At 40.0% G+C, this 22,553-nt stretch overlaps 1 protein-coding gene across 3 annotated transcripts; it reads right to left on the bottom strand.

The window, feature by feature from the left end:
• Positions 1–361: 361 nt before the first annotated feature.
• Positions 362–22,338, bottom strand: LOC121732013 (protein phosphatase Slingshot homolog 1). Of its 3 annotated transcripts, XM_042121753.1 has the most exons (9): positions 22,009–22,338; positions 19,801–19,856; positions 12,655–12,820; positions 11,314–11,477; positions 7,364–7,429; positions 5,570–5,764; positions 3,037–3,306; positions 794–2,598; positions 362–760 (listed from the first exon to the last, which is right to left on the bottom strand). In XM_042121753.1, exons 1-9 carry the CDS (start codon positions 22,060–22,062, stop codon positions 552–554), a joined length of 2,985 nt encoding a protein of 994 aa, XP_041977687.1. In that variant the 5' UTR covers positions 22,063–22,338; the 3' UTR covers positions 362–551. The 3 variants fall into 3 exon arrangements, with proteins under 3 accessions (XP_041977687.1, XP_041977686.1, XP_041977688.1); XM_042121752.1 differs by having other exon boundaries at positions 362–2,598; XM_042121754.1 differs by lacking the exons at positions 19,801–19,856; positions 22,009–22,338 and adding an exon at positions 18,902–19,110 and having other exon boundaries at positions 362–2,598.
• Between the last annotated feature and the right edge of the window lie 215 nt (positions 22,339–22,553).

The following is a 22,553-nucleotide window of genomic DNA, read 5'->3' as shown; positions in this document are numbered from 1 at the left end:
TACTAACACAACTGTACACGCTCGACATAAAAATTATACTAGCAGCGCTAAATGAGATGCCCCCAGATGGGCGCATGCGACGGGTACCCGCTCGCCCGCAGCGGTCTTTCGCAGCGTGCGCCCGCGCCCGCATCCGTTGGCCCGAAAAAGTCTGAATTAGGCTTGTTCAGACACGTGCTATTCGTCTGTAAGAAGCCTAATTTAATGAATATATCCAAAAATATTTTCACCTCAAGACATTTATCAAACAAGATTGAATTATTTGGATTGTGAATTGGAATGGAAAATACCTCATTGCGGGGTATATTATTGAAAAAAATCAATAATAACTAGTATAAGGTACAGAATAAAATGTTACATAAAAATTGTACATCCATTGCATCGAATTTATTCTCTCTTTATAACATTTTTCTACGCACAAACAGCGGTTTATAATAGTTTTATGTGTTAGACAAATACACTGTGATTTCATTTGTATACAGTATAAAACTCTTAGAAAGGTAAAATATCGAGTTTGGCAAGAATTCGTAATAAATAAAAATTAATAACCACTACATAGTATTATATACAGGATTCGTACACCGATTATTGTTCGAACGATTCGGGTTGAGCCTCGTCAGGGGGTGAGTTTTCCCGTGCTGAATTTGTTTTTTGTTTTGAGCTTTCGACATCAACGTATTGACTACGTTCGGATAGTCGAGCGGCGCGAGCGCCAGCACCGTGGGCGCCACCGGCGGCCGCTCCGGCCCAGCCCCGCCGCCCGCTGCGCCCCCCATACCACCCGCAGGGCCGCAGTACGAGTTGCGGACTCGCACGCGCGCATCGCCTTCCGCCAGTTTACTCTTTTTAGAGGACGACTCGTGCGGAGCCCTCGGGCGAGCGGGGTCGCCCGCGGACTCGCTTCGCGTCCGCCCGGGCTGATCGTACCGATCGACCAGCACGCGAACGGACAGGTCCTCGACGGCAGGGGGCGGCTGCGCGGGGGGCGAGGCGGGCGGCCGGCCCCGGGAGGCGGAGCGGCGGAGGGGCTCGCTCTCGGAACGCGCCTCGAACTCCTTCTTGAGGTTGCTGACGAGGCCGACCGGAGGCGGCGCGGCTCGCGGCAGGTCCCCGTGCGACGCGGCGGCGAGCCGGCGCCGGCGCGGCCCCGTCCGCAGCCACGTGTCCGCCGGCGCCGACGCCGACAGCCGCCCGCCCCACGTCGACGCCCCGCGGTCGCGCGCGCTCCCCATGCGAGCCGTCGCGCTCGCGAGTTCCTTTAATATGGCACAAGTTTCGTTAAACTTCCTAACGTTGGCGGAGATGTCCGCGGAGAGCGCGGCGCGGCGCCGCTCGCCGTGCTCGCTGATGATGCCGAGGTCGGACGCCGTCTTGGGCGGGTCCGGCGGGCGGTCGTCGACGCGCTCCTTGGGCCGCTTGACGTCGACGTGCGGGCGGGCTGCTCGCGTGTCGTGCGAGCCCCAGGAGGAGTGGCGCGAAAGGTCGGGCACCACGGCGCTGTCGAACGAGCTCCACGAGCTCTGCCGGCTCGGCGGCGGCGCCTCCTCCTCCCGCCGGTACTCCGAGTCCGCGTTTCGCTCCCCGGAACTAAAAAAAGCGTCACTAGTTTTCGCCCTCACGTCCACTATTCCACTATCACTTTTAAATATATTATCACCGTCACCAACGCCCCGGGCCTCGTCGCCCGGCGTCCACTGCGCCTCCCCGGGATCCCAGGTGTAAAATTTGTTTCCTTCGAAGTCTACCCCTGGCCCCCTCGGACCGGCGAGTCGAACCGGCGACGCCTGGGTCCCGATATCCCCGCCACCGGAGCCGGCGTCGCCGACCCTGGGCGACGCGGCGTCGATCGGGGCGCCGAAATTCAGCCGCTGGATCCGCCTCGAGTACTCCCTCCTGTCGCTCGACGCGGCGTTTTCTATCTCGTTGACGATATGTTTGACGGACAGCGAGCCCTCCTCCTTTAACCTGATAATTTGATTGGGCGAGACGCTGTAGCTGCCGTTGGCGCAGGGCATGAGCTTATGACGGGTCTCGGAGGCGAGGTTCTCGAGCGACACTGAGGTCGGCGGCAGCAACTCAGAGGCGAGCTTGGTGTCGGGCGACCAGGAGCGCGGCCGCCGCGTATAGGAGCCGGTCAGCGCCAGCACCAGCGGGGTGGTGTCCGTCGCTTTGTTTTCTATTTTGGTCGCCGACTTCGGCGCTTTTAAATTCGTCTCCGACTTGGATCTCTGCAGCTTCTCCTTATTTTTCATGGCATCGAGTATGCCCTGGTAGGTTTCGAGTTGGTTGAGAAAATTATTGTTAGGTTTGATGCAGCTCCTCTTCTCCTTGACGTGCTTGAGAGCTCGGTCGAAGTTCCAGTTGAAGGCCTTCATGGCGTACGCGATCACGACGGAGGCGGACCGGCTGATGCCCATCTTGCAGTGGACGAGCACCTTCGAGCCCTCGTTTCTCGCCTTGTTGATATATTTGAAGGTATTGTCCCAGTGCTTTAGTAGATCAGTCTTTTCGTCGTCGTAGACTCTTATATTTAAATAGTCGAACATCCCGGGAAAGAAGTTGTCTATTTCTCTTGTAACGTTCAGTATGTGCTTCACTCTGAAATCGAAATAAATTATACATCAATCATAGTTTTCAACAAGATTAAATTTCAAATTATTAAACATGGGCGTACCGAGGGGGGGCAGCTGCCCCCCCCCCCCCCCTGGATCAATTCCCCCCCTTTAATGGTATTAAACCATTCAAAACTAATATATTATATAATAATAATAATTTAATGTTATTAAACCATTCAAAACTAATATATCAGAGACATAATTTTTCAATATTGAAAACGTGTTGATTAAAAATTAATTCGTACGATATTTGACGTAATATGTAAATAAATACTCGATAAATTGCTAATTAGCAGCTTTAATTAACACCGATGACCGATTCCACTCGAACTCGTGCAGTTGATATTCAATTTATAACTAACTATCCTGTAATACCGACAAGAAATCTACACCTATCTCTTACCAACATAACAATACCCACCCGTTCTTCTGCAGCTCCTCCAAATTGCTCGCGTTCCACTCGGAGCCGAGGTACACGTGGTCGAATATCTCAGTGGGCGCGTCCATCTGACCGAGGATGATCAGCATCTCCTGGTCTATAAACGACTTGTACTCCGCCAGGTCCATATCCAGTTCGTCCTCCAGGCGACCCCTGATGGCCTTGCTGGTGACCTCGTCGAGGTCAACGCTCATCATGATCTCTTTCAACGTGCATTTTATTACGCGCTCCGTCTCGTCCCTTTCGCGAGGCCTGGAACAATTCGTTCACAACGTTAAGTATTTTCAAACAGATCAATTAATTCTTACTTATATGAAATGGACAATTAGTTTTTACTAATTATAAAATAGTCTGTCTGTCTGTTACCTCTTCACTCTTCAAGCCGCTGAACCGATTAAGATAAAAAATATCCACAGCCGAACATATAACCTCCTCCTTTTTGGAAGTCGGTTAAAAATTTGTTATTGAAATACTTACAGGCATAGCCCAAAGGATATTACTTTTTATAGCGGCAGAATGTACGATCACTGCGCGATTAAAGAATTTACGGGCAACATCTAGTTTCTAAAATTAGTAAAGGTTCTGAGAAAGGTTTAAATTTTAAAATACCACCACCACTGGATGTTTTTTTGTTGACTTAGGGCCTGTTTCACCACTTTCTGATAAGGTGCTGAATAGGCTATTCACAACTTTTTTTGACAGATTCTCCATACTTTATCCGTCAAGTTAATTTATGGATAGCCTATTCGTCACTTATCAGGAAGTGGTGAAACAGGCCCTTACATAACACGCGGAGTAAATGAAACATTTAGGTACAATATTTGCATTGTGTTCTGGTGAGGATCTTGAGATAATAAATGTCAAATTCCCGACATGCCTTGGTAATTATACCTACCAAGGGATTGACAACATTAGACTTTTATGTAACATATTTTATACATCTTTTAGTATAATGATGACAACATTTTAAGAATCCAACTCAAACGGAGACGAGATATTTTTGAAATGCACCGCTCCGATCTGTAAGGTTACACTTACTACATTAATTCCCACAGCGTAATGTAGTAACCATTGTCTATAAACAATCATACTTTAAAACTACACATATGAAATACATACCAGCACACATTTACCCTATATAGAGCACACAAATCATGTAATTGTCTTAACCCTGAGTTTCGTTGCCGATGCATTTGATTAACGCATTTGCCAACAATTCATATCGAGGTTAAGAAACTAGGTCTAGGTGCTAAGTCGCTGAACCACAATAAGGTTTTGGTGTATTTCGCGAACATCTAACTCGGTAATTAAATTGTTCACACTCAAACTGTTAACAGTATTAGTTGCTTCATTTACCGTCGAATTTTTGTGGCAATTTGTTTGTTTCAATTTACATTACAATTAACTTGCGCACTTTAAGGAACGTGTCCGGGTTAGTGGTTCCCAAGTGACCGCGTTGGCTTATATATTTTATCCCATGTTACTCAGGAAAACTAATGAGGAAAATCACAATCTAGTCTATCAAAGCTATATTTGTAAACAGCGCATTATGTTATGTTACTTTTAGAGTTCCTTTTTTGGTTCGTAATATAAAAAAAATATACTAACCAATTATAGGGAAATTTAAGTTTAATATCTAAAGTATTGATGCAACATTTACGCACATACTACTAATTTCAATATTGTATTAGGTTGTATCTTTGGAATCTTACCTTAATTAATTATAATAAGTCAACTTCTTTTACGGCACTTATAAGTTATAAGGCTTCTTTGAGAAAGAAACAAAGATATTGCTTTGAATGTCCTCTACATTCAAAGCAATATCTCGATATTTTCACAGAATTTTTTTTTATTCGTTACTTCTGGTCCCATTTATCACCGAAGTTGTTCTTAATCAAATAAGGATCATAATTTATGTCATTTGATTCATGTATGTGTCATTACTAAGTGTACTGTCGTATCTTAGGCCTATAATGAGTGATACTGTAGAATGTAGAGTTTGTGAAATGAGGCGTTCGTAGAATCGGGCACGTAAAGCCACACTATAGAGATGCTTTATCTAATGGGGCTTTACACTGCGCTAGCCTCTATTTCGAATTATACATCAAAACACTACAAATTTCTCCAACTCTGGCCCTTCCTTGACGAAGAAAATTCTCGTCCTTTTGATAAACGGAATATAAATGTAATCTATATATATAAAACTCAAATGTGACTGACTGACATGGTGATGTATCAACGCACAGCCCAAACCACTGGACCGATCGGGCTGAAATTTGGCATGCAGGTAGATATTATGACGTAGGCATCCGGTAAGGATTTTGATCAATTCCACCTCAGAGGGGTTAAAATAGGGGATGAAAGTTTGTATATAGTAATACTTCTTAACGCGAGCGAAGCCGCGGGCAAAAGCTCGTATAACATATACATACAGAATATAATATTTCTCGTTGACAAACAGAAGAAAGAAGAAATCGTAGCCCAGCAATACATCGTCCGTATCCTCAATACTCACTTATGTCTGAGCGAATCAGGCGACGGCGGGCGACGGGACTCGAGGCAGTCCATGGCGTGCCACTCGTTGAGGCAGGAGCGGTCGGAGTCGACGCGGCGCTCGTAGTACTCGCACCACGCGTGCGACGGCCCGCCGGCGAAGTGGTTCAGCTCGCGGGCGCGCGCGCTCGCCCGGTGCAGCGTCTGCAGCGCCGACCTGCGAACCGATAACACGAGTTTAGACAATACTTATCCCTGATAGTACCATCGAGGAAATTGATTTCATTTGGTTGGATCGTGTCAATGTTAATTGTGATCTGTCGGCTGGGTATGACGTAACGCGCATCTGCCTAAGTATCAACTTCTCTAATAACCGTAGTAGAACTTTAGACAAAACTGGTGATTCAAAAAGATGGTTTTTACACCGAGGAGGTACCACAGGCCTAGCCCTAAAACATAAAGTTGGATAGAGAACACCACAAAGGTGACATAAAAGTTGTGACTAGAATTAATAGAATACCACTAGGCATACGACTTGTGAGGTTTGACTAATGGTGGGGGAAATGTCAAAAATGCCCTTAAATGGCCGGAACGTTCGAGTACGTTCCCTTCTATATTTATGTACTTAGATGAAAAAATTACGCCTAAAAATAGGCCCAGACGTTCACCCATCTATACTCGGTTCAGTTGTGTCAAGCATTGGAGCCAGTAAATACAAGAAATCAATCTATAATATGTACCATCAAGGAAATTGATCCCTAATCAGTTGACAGGCCAACGTCATTTGGTGGGATCATGTCATTTCAATGTTAATTGTGATGTGTGGGTTACTGGGTTTGACGGGAGTCGGGACCAAACTACGTAGGTCCCCCATCTGCCTAGGAAACAATTCCTGTGATTGTACATGATATATCCAGATAGACTATGCTTCTTTGTAGATACTTACTACACAATAAGTAATGTAAGACCAAGACGAGGGCTTTCCGTCGTCGTCGTCACTTTCAATACATCGTCAATCGTGTCTATTAAGTTAGGGTTTTGGATCCTGTCAAAATATTTGTCAGCATCCAAAAGAAACCTGTTCAGTAATTTGCAAGTTGTAAACATAACATAGTATAATTAAAATTATTAAATGCCTTATGAATCACCCAACAATAACCAAAAAAAATATCGCTACGTTTCGACCCGGAAAGCGCACTTTCGGAAGTAATCTGAGTCATGTATTAGTAATACTTATCATTAAGAAAACAAAGACTTGTCCCTTGGCAATAAGAATGAACCAATTAACATTTTAGCAATTCTGCCTTTGTTACCCTTATCCATAACGCCAGTAAAATAATTCATAACCTCCTCGACGTCCTGACTCCTGAGGATGACTTTTACTTGAAACAGGCGAAAAACTGATAAGATTGTAGTTTCCAAGCACTTGCTATAAGTAGGTAGTGAAAAAATCGCTTTAAGTAGTACATTGTGGCTTTTTCTAACTTTCCTAGGTTTGTGTCATAAACTCATAAGTCATAAAAGTTAGACGGTGTATGGAAGACGACGATTCCAGGTACGTAATTAGTAATTGGTAAATATGAAAATGTACCAATAAAAGAAATCGATTCATAGGCAAATGGCAGACTTTTTGATCAGGCTGTGTCTAGTAAATATTCCTGACCTTTCGGCTTAGATTGACAATACCCGACCTAATTACATAATATACGTATGCCCGCCATCTGCTATGAATGAATTTTCTTGATAAAATCACATACAAAAAATTCCATCCAACAATCAACTAGCTACGTAATAAATAGGTGTAAACAATACGCACCACATGGCCTGCACGGACACCGGCTTGAATATGTGCTGTCGGTTGCATACGCAAACACTGAAACCCCTGCGGACAATACATGCTTCATCAATTACTGCTCGCCAATGGAAACTTCGTCGAATTTAATTTTATATTTGAATACCAAGAGCAAAATACATATTTGTTTTTTTAATCAGATATTTTGCTCATGGGCTCAGCCCAAGGTAGGTACTTAGTCCATAGTATTGATGGTTCTGGCAGCACGATGTACTTAATTGCGATGTTTAACCAAATTTTTGGTATCTGACTTAGCTGTAGGAAATATCGAAAACAATTTGACTAAGTACCATGATATTATTGAATAATAACATTATAATATGGTACCAACTCATATTGCCTTTTTATTTTCAATGTATATTAAGCACAGAAAAAAATCCCGACTAAATACGACATCGCAAATACTAAAAGGCAAAAGCTACAGGTAGCATTTTAAGCGCTTCTTTAAGTAGAGCTTAGGCACAGTGTAAATGCTTAAGCCTTCTTCATTCAATGAAAATAGTCCAAGAATCGGGAAAATTTCTTATAATGGTCCGAAAAAGTCACACCTTAGTAAAATTTGTAAGGAGATTTGCGACTGATCTCGTGACTTCTTTATTTCGTTTATCGCATTATGGGTACACATATTGCGTTAACCGAAATAAAGAAATCCAGTGGGGTCTTATTACATAATACATAGGCATATAAAATGTAGAATGACTAGAGGATTATTATCAAAACCAAAAAAAACCTTAGTCAACCAAAACAGCTACCCGTTAATCATGGCTGTATCGTGATTGAAATTCCACTTAACTGATATGACGCTTTTGGTTGATAACAAATGAACATTGTATGACTTAAAACGTTATTGCTGTCGTTAAAAGTTATTTTCTAATTCTATAATATGTATTATCAAATCATGTACCTTAGAAACATGAAACAAAAGTTTTTCTACACTGAACATCGTAGTCGATTGGTTAGTATATATTTTGACGTTAGCCAATATAAAACTTAAATAGATAAACTTCAGCCAAAAAAACTTCAGAAAATAAAAAATTGCACTACTGATGGGAAGAACTCACGGGAGAGGGGTCACGTTCTCATGTTTCTGTATACAAACATATACAAATATACAAACAAGTGACATATAATCAGAAATCTACGAACGCTCATAACATATCAGATTTTGTGACGCGAGTACGTTTTTCTGCGTAACTGAAAAGTTTGATCGGTTCCGACAGAGTTCCGTAGCAAAATGACAAGGCCATCTTTATTCTTTTGTCGCAGACCTCAGTGAACTGTTGCGAAATCGCGAATGATTCAATAGCCCTGTTTTTTAAGATACAAATACGTTCTGCTATAAGTAGGATAAGGTTACAATAAGAAATTAGGTTACGGGACAGTCGCGTAGACAGAAAAACCTAATGTAGAGCGAAGGTAGAGCAAATATTTGTCGGTGTGTTTTGTAGTTTTAGGATTAAAAAAGGTTAAAAAGAGAAGAAAATGGCAGGGAAAATGTACCGTCTATAGATAATTTACCGATCAACCGGCCAACGGCAATTTATCTCAAATGCCAAACCAAGACTGCTCCAAACTGTGGTCGCCGTACGAAGGTTTAAGGCTAAGGTTATTTAAATTAAGAGCAAGTGTAAGCAATATATATAGCATTTTCCATTTCACCAGTTTGTTACGTAGTATACTGCTTATAAGGGTTCAGTTTTGAAGGGTAAATGTCACTGAGCTAATCTTTGCGATCAGTTCTAAAGGTTACTGAGCAATAAATTAACCAACATAATAAACATAGACCTGCTACTACATTATGTTAGATAATATGTATTACATTCATTTTAGAATAGTCTGAAACTGTAGTATTCTTAATTCTGATAATACATCTATACTAATATTATAAAGCGGAAGAGTTTGTTAGTTTGTTTGAACGCGCTAATCTCAGAAACTACTGGTCCGATTTGAAAAATTATTTCAGTGTTAGGTAGCTCATTTATCGAGGAAGGCTATAGGCTATATTTTATCACGCTAATACTAATAGGAGCGAAGAAATAGAGGAAAGTGTGGAAAAAACGGGGCAAATTATTTGAAAGGGCTTATCTCACGAACTACAAGAGCAATTTTTCTGTTATTTGGCACAGGTAAGAAGTAGACTACGTGAAGGATCATAGGCTATTTTTTGTGGACTAATTTCTCTGTGAAATATCTAATTTACGCGGGCGAAGCTACGCGGAACGTTATATTTCGCGTGGTCCCGAGTCAAGACATCACGCGTAAACGGCTGGACCCATTTTGCTGAAATTTGGTATAAAGATACTTTGAGTCCCAAAAAAGAACATAGGATACATTTTGTCCCGGAAAAAATACTGTTTACTGCACAATATACTTTTATGATTTGCCTGTAAACTATTCAATATATTTTGATAGAATTAGGTATGGAGATACTTTGAGTCTCGAGAAAGGACAAGGAATACTAATTTTGTCCCGGAAAATGTACGGTTCCCGCACAATAAACTTTTATGATTCTCGCCTAAACTATTTAATATATTTTGATGAAATTTGGCATGGAGATTGGAGATACTAATTTGAATCTGGGACAAGGAATGTTTTTGTCCCGGAAAAATGTGCGATTCCCACACAATATACTTTTCTAATTCGCGCGTAAACGACTCAATCGATGTACGGGAACAACTATAAAGTCTACGCGGACGAAGTCGCGGGCAACAGCTAGTTTATTATATTATACTACTAATACGTAGAAAGTATCAAAGCGTTATATTGTTTAATTATATTATTAAACAACAGACAGTGGTAAACAATGCGAACATTTTTGATTACAAGTGTGAGATTGTAAGGAACACCGGATTATAGTGAAGGTTGTTACAACTTAGCATTTCAAACAAGGGCATTCCAATCACTGGTTCTTCCTAACCTTAAGTGTTTTTCAGAACACACGACTTTGCTCACTACTACTCAAACTATGCAAACTCAAATGTCGCAATCGCTGGTATCAAGCTAATCTGGCTTATTTTAAACAATGCGAATAAACACAAAATAAAGACGCTGCTTGCTTAACACTGCTAAGTTCGAGGCTACAGTGCATGTTTACATCCTATACAAATCCGTAATGTTCTTTAGAAATAATACTACTACTTTTGTCCACAGCAGCGCGCTTAGCTGGCCGCCAAAGAAAGGGTTTCTTCCTTTTTTTTTTTAATTAAATAAGGGGGCAAACGAGCAAACGGGTCACCTGATGGAAAGCAACTTCCGTCGCCCATAGACACTCGCAGCATCAGAAGAGCTGCAAGTGCGTTGCCGGCCTTTTAAGAGGGAATAGGGTAATAGGGGAGGGTAGGGAAGGGAAGGGAAGGGAAGGGAATAGGGTAGGGGTTAGGGGTTAGGGGATTGGGCCTCCGGTAAACTCACTCACTCGGCGAAACACAGCGCAAGCGCTGTTTCACGCCGGTTTGCTGTGAGAACGTGGTATTTATCCGGTCGAGCCGGCCCATTCGTGCCGAAGCATGGCTCTCCCACGTATAAAGCCTTCAGTAAAAAAGACGAACTGAAGGATGTACGTAAAGATAAAGTTTGTACCATAAAGACAGAGCTATTCTTTCGCATTTTACTGTAACCACGCTCAGTCTGGAGTAGTGTACTTGGAGTAGTGAATCATCACTGTGAAAGTATGTTACCCCATTATCTACGTCACTAGGTTCAAGACGCAATTAGCATAGTCCACCGAATTGGCTTATAATGCCCTGTCTCTAAGATTTTTTGGACTGAAGTTTCGTTTTATAAAACTACTGAACACATTCAATTGCGCTTATGAATCAGCTAACGTCAAAATATTAACCAATCAACAATGTCGAATATATACTATAAACTCTCAAAGCTGAAAATATTTTCTAGTGTATTGAATCATCACTCACCCGTCGCCGTCCAACTTGATGGAAGTATCGGCGAGGACCCGGAGTATCAGTCCAACAGTTGTCTGCTCGTTGCAGTCGATCCCCAGCAGCGCCGCCTCGTCATATTGACACACCACCACCAAGTACCTCGTGCGGCCCGCGTGAGCACTCTCCAGTTTCACCGCCTAGACATACCGACCAAACTATTAGCTGAGCTGGACTTTACTACTGAGAACTGAGCGATTAAAATATTGTAGGCGAAAGTCGTATCTAGTTATTTGGCTTAAATGAAACACAATTTTAGTACAGTCCTTAGCATACCGGCAGATACCAACTGACTTGTAACATCGAAATAGCCTTCCCTAATGCTCATTAACGCATTAGGGGATGGTGCTTGATGATTCATTGGATTCATAAAATAATTATTAATTATTATTATAATGCTGTGTGATTTTGTATCTTGCGACAACACTGCACAAGGCGTATCTCCAGATACAACAATATTATGTAAAAAAATCTCTGTAAAAAATTTGGCAGACAACGGATTGTGTACAACTGTTGCATTGCTGTAGCAAAATAATAATAATACCCACACTGGTTTCGGTGACGGTGCAGTGGCCGGTTTCATTGAAACCAGGCCTGTACGCAGTATAGTACCCAAGTGTGTGTGCAGTACACAAGAGCACTCTCTATTCCTTTGACTCTCATAACCCAGTGGGACGGAAGACCGACACGACTGGCGAGAGATCAGGCGCAGGACAGACTTTTTACATGCCCATCCGACGCATGGATCATCTTACTTGTTAGACAATCAGGTGATCAGCCTGCATAGTCCTAACCAAACTTGGAAATAACATGTTTCCAATGCGGGAATCAAACCCACGACCTCCGAGCCACGCTCTTAACCACTGGACGACGGAGGCGTTGTAGCAACTCAAGATACAAAATCATCCAGCATATCATACCGATGCTTTATGAATCCAACGATTCAACAAGCACCTTTTTAACCCACAAACTAAAGAGTACTAAGTTTGACGTACGTTTGTCTGTGTGTGTGTGTGTCTGTCCGTGGCATCGTAGGCCGTAGCATCTAAACTGGTGGACCGATTTTTTTCTAATGCTCCAATTCAACAACGAACATATTATTGTCCTTAATAATAATTTTCATAATACGCTCTACCTGGCCATTCGCCCTACTAGCCCCTTCAGCTACGTCCTACGACATTATGTTCAATATTGTAATCTTTACAAAATGCTTGAAACTCTGAAGAGATCTTGTTCGGTAATAAGACGCGAGTGCGTTCCAAAAATAGTGAAAACACCTATTATAGTAGTCTACCGAAACAAGCCTCTAAAGCTCACCATCTTGAGCGTCTCCTCCGGTCGCACGAGATAGAACATGGAGCGCAGGTGGTGGTGTATGTCGGGCTGCGGCACGGCGCGCGGCTGCCGCTGGTCGGAGCACCCGTGCTCCGCGCCGCCCAGCACCAGCGCCGCGCCCTTGTTCGCGAAGTAGCACTCATTGAGACTGCAACAAACGGGGATTTCAATGCTGAACTAAATAAAAGATTATAACTAGAAATAACAATAGGTGCACTTAGCTATAATATGAAATGCATACTTGCATACAGTGCTTACACCAGTTTCTTTCTTAACGATCTGTTTCTTTGTGTAGTACTTAAGTTTCGGAGTTTAAAAACGTCAGTGATTGGCCAGTTTATTGAAAAAAATTGAAGTCTATTTTAATATTTTGACGAAATTTCGCGCAACAGTTCGTTGATTTCAAAGGTAGATAAGAAGCTAAAGGATTACGATTTTACGAATTTACGAGCGATAAGTACAGTCAACTGTACAGTAAGAGGTGCACCGTGCAGCTTAAAACGACAGGCATACATCGTCAAAACAAGTCGTCCTTCGAACGAGCGAACCACTTGTAATTGTTTTCGTCGCATTTAATTAGCGCACTTAAATTTTTCTACAATAAAATAATAACAGCATGAATGACGCCATTTTAGCAGTTGCGCCAATCCGTCTTGAGTCGACGTTTACCTTCCTTTCACCGGAGCTCGGAGTTCCAAACTGGCTAAAGACGGCTAAGCTTTTCGACACACAGCGACGACGCGCTGGCTGGCCCTTGGATGTGGGCTTGCCGCAATAAACCGATCACGGCTCATTCGTCGTGCGTTCAAACTATTAATAGGTACATCTTGTGAATCTTGTGATATTTCAAAAAGGGTCCTGACATTTTACTTTAACAAAATTAGGTTTTGATACTATACAAGTAAAATAGTAATTTAAAAGCTTTCTATCCTTATGAAAAAGTGTGACTGTTTTTCTGTCTGCCTGTTCTTTTTCACCTCTTCCTGATTCAACGACTCAACTGATTTAGATTAAATTTGGTATTTTGCTTAGATAAATGATTGGTCTCGCGCGCGCGCTCGACCGCGAGCGCGAGACCAATCATTCATCTAAGGTATTTTGGTATGGAGATACATACCTACATGTACTTTAAGGACCGGAAAAGTACATGATAGTTTTTATCGTGGCAAAATGCACGGTTGCTCCGCATAAACCAATTTCTGCGAAACGAAGTTGAATAGATCTAGTAAATTGATAAAAATTAAGAAATGAACTCATTAAATTCTGAAGTAGAGTCGTAACCCAAATCTCAATCATGGCTCACGCACGGGTGACGCAATCCATAAAATCGCTTTCTTTAGGAGCACATTATTTCTATACGGAACTCGTATCCTTCGTAAGTTACCGTAAGTACCCGCTACATTACAGAAAATTAATATTGTCACTTCCAATACGGCAGCAAGGGCGGTTGCTCTCAAGGTTCGTTAAAAATAGAGCAGCGGCGCGCTGCCAAAGCCGCGCTGCCTGTTTATTGCTTACAGTGGAGCGTATATTAAACGGTCGCATCAGAAGTTCGCTTGCCTAAATTTGTTCTTCCTAAATCGGGGCCGCGCGCTTTACATCTTCACCACATGGCACATCTGACACGACGCGTTGCAATACGTCACGACTCACGACAATCGTTTACGTATTTTCTATTTATACAAGGGTCATTGGTCATTCATTAAATGACCAAGCTGTGAAAAGAGAAGTCGAGACGAGAGTCCCACAGGACTATTCCGAAAGCAAGCTATGGCACGATAGCTACAGCTACAACAGATTTTGGATTTGTAACTATTATTTTCAGTAGCTGTGATGCCACAGGTAATAGCCATGCCACACGACGCGGTGCGGTGCCGCACTGGAGGTCATCTCGCCGGACTACCGGCCACACGGTGAGTGCGGCGCCGCAACGTTTTGCAGTACTGTAGCAGCGACGGACTCGAGCTCCACGGGCTCCACCAATACATACACCCCTCCCCGCCTCGTCTTGATTCCACCGCACGACCTAAGACCGCGCACCGTCAATGTGACGGCATACATATATAGAGGCAGCGAGAATAGTGAACAACGATCTCTTCAAACTAAAGTGGGTATATTTGTTTTTGTTTATGTTGAATTGAATTCTGAGTAAGTTGTTACTGCCTAGCGTGTTTATATTTTATAGGAAATATTGGTTTCGAGCAGTCATAAAAAATGCGTCGCCGCCTCAGAAGTTCTCAAATAGAACAAGAACTTTTGCGATTTATGGATATACAAGAAGATGTGTCGGGTGATGAAAGTAGTGATGATATAACAGGCAGTGCTAGCAAAAACCGTGACGCAGAATTTCAGCAATAACTTGTCACTTGTTCATCAGAAGACTTCGAAGTTGATTTATTCGCTACAAATGAAGATATTATTGTAAATTCGCGCAAAGACGCGTCCTTTGCGCGAATGGTATCTGTAATCTGATAGATCCATTAGCAGCTTGTGAACAGCATGCGGTGGACGATGAGCTAGGACATCTTTAGTACCGGAAATCGGTATGTTACAAGTAGCAAGTGACGGCACAGAATGGACCTGTATTCCTCCACACGCTAGAGGAATAGAACGTCGTTGCCAGCAAAATATACTTCCTGGCCTAGCCTGTTTACGTTTTTGTGCAATATACTTGATTTAGCAGCTATAAACCCGTGAATTCTATATCAAAAAGTCATAGGAATAAAAAATTTCGTTATGATTTTATCCTTGAACTAGTAAGCGAAGTAGGTGCAGAGTATGTGAAAAAAAAACCATGTGTGTGGAAAATGTACAAAAGGGTCAAAAAGAACTATTACTTGCTAGAAATGTTACTCAGTTTAGTGCTGAAATTGTTTACCGTTGATAAAAAAATAAATTTATATTATTTTTATGCAAAATATGTAATAATTTCATAAGAATTCTGACTTAATCTCTAGTACCGTCAAATTGACCGCTGCGGTCTTTGAAGGTATAGCATGAAGCCCGGCCCTTCTAGTGTTAATTATATGTCTACTTCAATTTTTAAGAATAATAATAAAATAAAAGGGAGGCTCCCATACAAAAAACACCATTTTTGGCCTATTTTTGCTCTATAACGGTACGGAACCCTTCGTGCGCCAGTCGGGCTCGCACTTGGACGATTTATTTAATGTTTGTGCCATGTGATTCCCGGATTATGACGTCTTTTGTTGCAAGTGCAGAACTTTTATTTGCTAACCAATTTTCGTCTAATGATCTTATCAAAACAAAGCAAAAAATGTTTCAAATTTTACAATCGACAAATTGGCAATATTGGCATTGAACTAATGTTAGAGCATGTCTAGGAGCGTCATTTGATACAGTTTCGATGGTTCAGAAGTTCAAGTATCAATTATTATTTATTAGCCATTTTTTTGGTCTTTCATTTGTGCGTTGAAATTATGAAACAACGTCCAAAACATTTTCTTAAAAAAATCGGCCAAGTGCGAGTTGGACTTGCGCACGAAGGGTTCCATACCATTATACTTATAGAGCAAAAATAGGTAAAAAATGTGTTTTCTGTATGGTAGAACTCCCCTTAATTATTTATTTTATTTAAATTTTATTATAAAGAGCTTTTGGTCGCGGCTTCGCTCGCGTTAAGAAGTATTATTATATACAAACTTTCATACCCTATTTGAACCCCTTGGGGTTGGAATATTGGAAAGAGGCATCTTAAAGATGCCACCGGGACTTGACAGAGGCCAAGATCCACATTGGGTCGGTAATCCACAGCTAGTAAATGATAAAAGGATGTTTCTACTAAATCCATACTTATTATTTGAAAGTTAGAGTTGTCGAGGGTTTAAAATGCTTCCACACATAATAGATTGGGGAAAAAGTCTTTTCGCATTATAGAATGTATGAACTTGTCATCAAATCTCTTGGGCTACTATAACCAATTGTGTCTGTCTGATTTTGGTATCACTAAAAAGTTTTAATTTTACAGAAGACAATTCCAAATTCAAATTAGGTAAATGTGAGATTTTCATTTGTTTTTCTTATTGTTAAAATGAGTGATTCTAATGAAGAAATTCTATACATTATAAAATTTTATTACTTACATAAAAGGTAAAAATGCAACACAAGCCCCAAAAAAAGTGATTTAGACGTGGGAGAGCCATGCTTCGGCACGAATGGGCCGGCTCGACCGGAGAAATACCACGTCCTCACAGAAAACCGGCGTGAAACAGCGCTTGCGCTGTGTTTCGCCGAGTGAGTGAGTTTACCGGAGTCCCAATCCCCTACCCTATTCCCTTCCCTACCCTCCCTTATTCCATTCCCTTTCCATCCCTACCTTCCTCTATTACCCTATTCCCTCTTAAAAGGCCGGCAACGCACATGCAGCTCTTCTTATGCTGCGAGTGTCCATGGGCGACGGAAGTTGCTTTCCATCAGGTGACCCGTTTGCTCGTTTGCCCCCTTATTTCATTAAAAAAAATGTGATGTTTATGGACCTAATGCAGTATCTGTGAGAGTAGCGCAAATTTGGTTTAAGGGTTTAAGCGTTTTCAATCCGAAAATTTTGATATTAATCTTTGATAAGTATATTGACGTCGCTTTGGTCGCCCTGTTACGGACAAAACTGAGGTCATTTTTGAAAAAGTGGATCAAAATCGGCATATTAGTAGTTACGATGTAGCTAAAGAACTGGGGTTTGACCACAAAACGGTTTTGGCGCATTTGTAAAAAGCTGGGTACACAAAAAAGCTCGATATTTGGGTGCTTCATGAGCTCACTGAAAGAAACCTAATGAAGAATTCAAAGTACTCATTAAGAATCACTCAACTGTACTAATTTGTGATTCTTTATTAGGACGTAATGAGACCGAACCATTTTAGAAGAAGCTGATAACTGGTGATGAAAAGTGGATCACGCACGACAAGAACGTGCGAAAAAGATCGTGGTCAAAGGCCGGTCAGGCTTCACAGACTGTAGCGAAACCCGGGTTAACTCGCAACAAGGTGATGCTATGTGTGTGTGGTGGGATTGGAAGGGCATTATTCATTATGAGCTGTTACCGCCAGGCAGGACCATCGATTCTGAACTGTACTGCGAACAACTGATGAGATTAAAGCAAGAAGTTGAGAGAAAGCGGCCGGAAATAATCAACAGATGGGGTGTGGTTTTTCGTCATGATAACCTCCACCATAACAACCACTCAGCAAAAATTACGGGCTGGGAGGTGTTAATGCATCCGCCGTATAGTTCTGACCTTGCACCTTCAGATTTTCACATGTTTCGGTCGCTTCAGAATTCCTTAGGCAGTGTCAGGTTGACATCACAAAAGGACTGCCAAAACCACTCGCAGTTTTTTCATCAGAAGCCCCAAAATTTTTATAGCAATGTGATAATGTCCCTACCAACAAGATGGCAAAAAGTTATCGAACAAAATGACACACACACACTTTAGTGAATGGTAAATAAACTTTATTTAAAAAACCTTTTGAATTTTTAAATATAAAAATGCGAGGAAACTTTTCCCCCAACCTAATAGTAAGTCCAAATGTGGTTTTGACAAAAACTGAGCTTAAGTCAACGGGAAAATCCAGAAGACAAATTCAGGTTTCTGTTCCAAAAACCAGGATTTCCCAGCTTATCAGATTGCCTTTACTCACTCACTCTCCTTATAAAGAAAAGGAAAATCAGAGTAAATTTTCTACGATGAAGTTCCTGTGTCTCTACAAGTCACCAAGCAAGTGGTGAAGGAATCGAGTTTATATAAATAGGTGGACAGTCTTTTGACTTTCGACTTTTTGTTGAATTGTTTGACCAGTTCCACTTATCAGACTTTTTACGTTTAACTGAAACTAGTCTTGGCTCAGCTAGGAACACTAGAGGAACCTCATGTTTTCATCATATAAGTCATATAACAGCAATAAATTTTTAGTTTAGTGACTAGTGAGTGACCCCCTCCAAAACTTTAGGCTACGACCGCGCCTGCATAGGACCTATCAACTTCAGAGTTATTTTTTTTAGATAAAATATATTGGTTAAGTGCATTGTATAGTTACTATACAATGCATTACTACTACTATACTACTGCTTTACTATAGTAAATAGAATATACTTGCCTATAACAAAGTAATGTTTGAGTTATTAAAATAGTAAATGACTGCGATATATTTTCTGTTACAATTTAAATCTAAAGATGGTATATAAGGAAGGTACAGTAAAGGGTTGTAATTACCTAAACGCCACCATTTCAGGTATTAGAAAACACTGTAGTATGTTTTGAAACCGGCCACCACTTTTATGTACATGGAAATATTATTTACGAATGCAAATTCTATAAAAAGACACGGCGAACTTCGACGCATCATTGTCCGACGGTTACCGACACTCGTTTATAGTTGATAAAACAATTTAGCAGCGCGCGAGACGTTCGGTTCAAACGGCGTCAGCAACGTCACTATTTTACTTTTGGCTGAGGGCTGAGGCGTTGCGCGTAAATATAGAATCAAGTATACACAGTAGCGGCTACAGGAACACGAGGTGACCGAGAGCATTATATTCACGTACCTACTAGATCCACAGCTTTGTTTGGCCATAAATTCGTTTTCATTTTCGAGTTCTCTTACCTACATATAGGAAGGTCCTATAATATTATGTAGGATTCATTTACCCCCTTGAAGGTAGAGTTTCGTAAAATTCGTTCTAGGTGGATGTCTATGTTTAATTTTTATGTTTCCTGAGATCTCGTTATTAAGAATAATTGATTAATTATATTATTATCTAAGAAGAAGTACAAAATATATAATATTTGTTCCAGCCAATGTTGAACATTACTTAGTTTGAATGTTACATACAAATTACAATAGACAGTCTATGGTCTATAATAATTATACTCTATGCTATAATTTTATGGCACGGTTTGTCCTTTGTATTATACAATGCTAAGGACACAATATAATTTTATATACAATATAGAGGACATGAATTTAACAATGTGTTCCCATGCTATGAACAATATTGAGTATTATTCACAACATGGGAAAGGTTATTACTTATTATTACTACTTATTAAAATATTTAACCCTTTATCTACAAGTATTTTCTAGCCCGTTGCTCATAGTTAAAAAAAAATACCTTTTGTTGTTGCGGTTGCCACCATCTTCTTCATCAACTGTTTTATTGTCTTCATCCTAGAAAAAAAATCAAATTATTTAGTTTTGATTTAAAATTTTTGAAAAATCTATTATATTTGGTGTACATGATTAACTGCTTATCAAAAGACATCATAATAAATATAATTTCTAATTGATAATTGTATTACATCATACATTGTAAATTGGTAGCTTTCTTTATTGGTAAGTCTACTGTTCTTTGTATTATAAATTATAATATAAGGTACAATTGTATACTGCAGGACCAAAAAAGGGCTGAATAGGTCTTATTATAATAAACTACGGTTCCTTAGCCTGTTTATAATATGACACAGTATAAGCAGATTTTATAAAAAGCTGTAATTGCCCCACTCAGAGACAAATCTTAATTTTTTAACTATAATTAAATTAACATTTTTAAATTATCCCCAAACATAATCTGTCTAAGTTTCCATTAAATTTAAGTTTAATCATCATAAACTGTCTTACTGCCGTACTCAGAGACATTTAATTATGATTAAACTTCAATTTAATTACGAGTTTGACAGATAATGTATGGTGTATAGGACTAACCCTAGATTTTTCAACAGTCACCGTACGCGTCTCATCATACCGTAACCTTGTTTCTTCATAAAGCCATCTCATAAAGTAAAGTCTTTGCCAAAACACTCTGATACTGGCAACTCACAAAGGAGCCATTAATAAAAAAGGAGAAGATAATGTATGGAGATTATGTCAAAATTTTGAATTAATTACATAATTTTTTAATAATTAATGTTCCACTCTGAGTGTGGCAGTTAGAGTGTGGCAGTAAGTATGCCATAATACACTACATAATTCCTGTACTTATTCTAACTGCATGTTATCAAGCTCAGTGTATTTGGATTAATGATAAGCCTATAAATATAGTTAATGTATTTGATTAAATAAATAAAACTAAATTGTGTCCAATCATTATTGGAACATAGTAAGATTTATTAAAAGATATTAAGGTTTATTATATTACAAGGTTCAAACACTTACGGATTTTGTCGCGGAGCACTTTTATTAATCCCGACGTTTCGGCTACTTTACAATTCGGGATTAATAAAAGTGCTCCGCGACAAAATCCGTAAGTGTTTGAACCTTGTAATATAATGAGTGATACTCGCATAAACCTAAGAAATCATTAAATTAAGGTTTTGTTTTACATAATTTTATATGTGTATTAAATTTGGTGAACATATTTATGAAGTAGTAAGTGTACAATCTAAATAATGATTATGAGTTTAGTAAATCTGGATTACCACATTTTAACCAAAATATGTAATACCTCAATCTTGGGAATTGAATAGATGTTCAATTGTTATGCCGCATGGGAGTTGATGGGTTAACAAAATGATACTCCAGACCGCTGTAGAACTCCTGACTTGAAAGGTAGCAGGCATGTTGATTTAACATTTTAAACAAGAAAGCTTCAAAACTGTGTTGAGGCTATATCAATGTTGGATTAAAGTAACCATGGGTGTACCCAGGTAGGGGCAGGGGGCAGGGGGGCAGCTGCTGCGGAAGATAACATAAACATCAATTTTCCTGGCAAGTGAGAATCAAAAACGTGTTACCTACTACTTTGCGCAAAATGAAGTGTTGGAAACAAAATATCTTTTCAGTCAGATTAACAAAAGTTAATTTTCATGATTTTTTGTTTCAATATACCAGACTGACCATCTTCTCGAAACAGGTATGCTGCCCCCCCCCCAGCTAAAATCCCGGGTACGCCCATGAAAGTAACTGAATTTGGGGTAGACTTATTTGGAGTATGTAATTGTAAAATATCGTAACAGGAGAGATATACATATATTTAAACATTAACTTAAATAGGTCAGATACAGAGGAGTTTATATGATGGTAAAGTGACTTATTGGTTATATCCTTACCAATTTATCAAGCTTATTTACCGACTTTAATAATGTGAATCATATAATAAGTATCTTTATAAGCATAGTACAGATGGAACAAGTAAATATGGAGCAGGACAAAACATTGATTAAGAAATTCTGAAGTTTTTTGTTGACACAAAAAAAAACTATAATAGTAAGATTTTGAAAACATATAAGTACATAAGATAATAATTATCTAATCCTGGTAGTTAAATTGTATGTTTTTTTATTCATAGCACTGAGTACTTAACAGTTACATCCGTTTTACATACCGTTTCCTTCGGTGTCTGCACACTCGGAGTACGACGAATAGTTACAAGTGCCATACCACATCAGTCGAATAGATGCATTATCCGAGCAAAACACAATCACAGAACGTAAAATAATATTGACCTAACATGAAACGGATCATATTATGAATCACGGATCAAAGTGAAATTATAACTTATTTAACTTTATCTATCTTTACAAGAGGGTGACACACATAACACTATATACATTGTAACTGCGCGTTATAAATAATATTTCTACAAAATTGGTAAATATTTATAGTTACATTAGTTAAATCTAAACAAAAAAGTTGCATTCGCGAGATAGTGCAATGGAATCACAGAAACACTATTTTTTTTTTGCAGAATATTTTTGTCATGGTCAGTAAAAAAATATTTAGCCTGTTGTTGGCACAGAGTACAAACAATCGAGATCAAGTGCGTGTTCTACATCCCTTTTCAGTTTATCAGCCAGTGCAATTTTTGACTTATCTATGGATTTCATAGGACTTCGTTGGCTACCAAGACGTCAGATGACACTAGCTGTA

Source organism: Aricia agestis, chromosome 11 (genome assembly GCF_905147365.1).
Source record: "Aricia agestis chromosome 11, ilAriAges1.1, whole genome shotgun sequence".
In the NCBI taxonomy this organism is placed as follows: Eukaryota; Metazoa; Arthropoda; class Insecta; order Lepidoptera; family Lycaenidae; genus Aricia; species Aricia agestis.
This window is presented reverse-complemented; position numbering and strand designations above follow the sequence as displayed.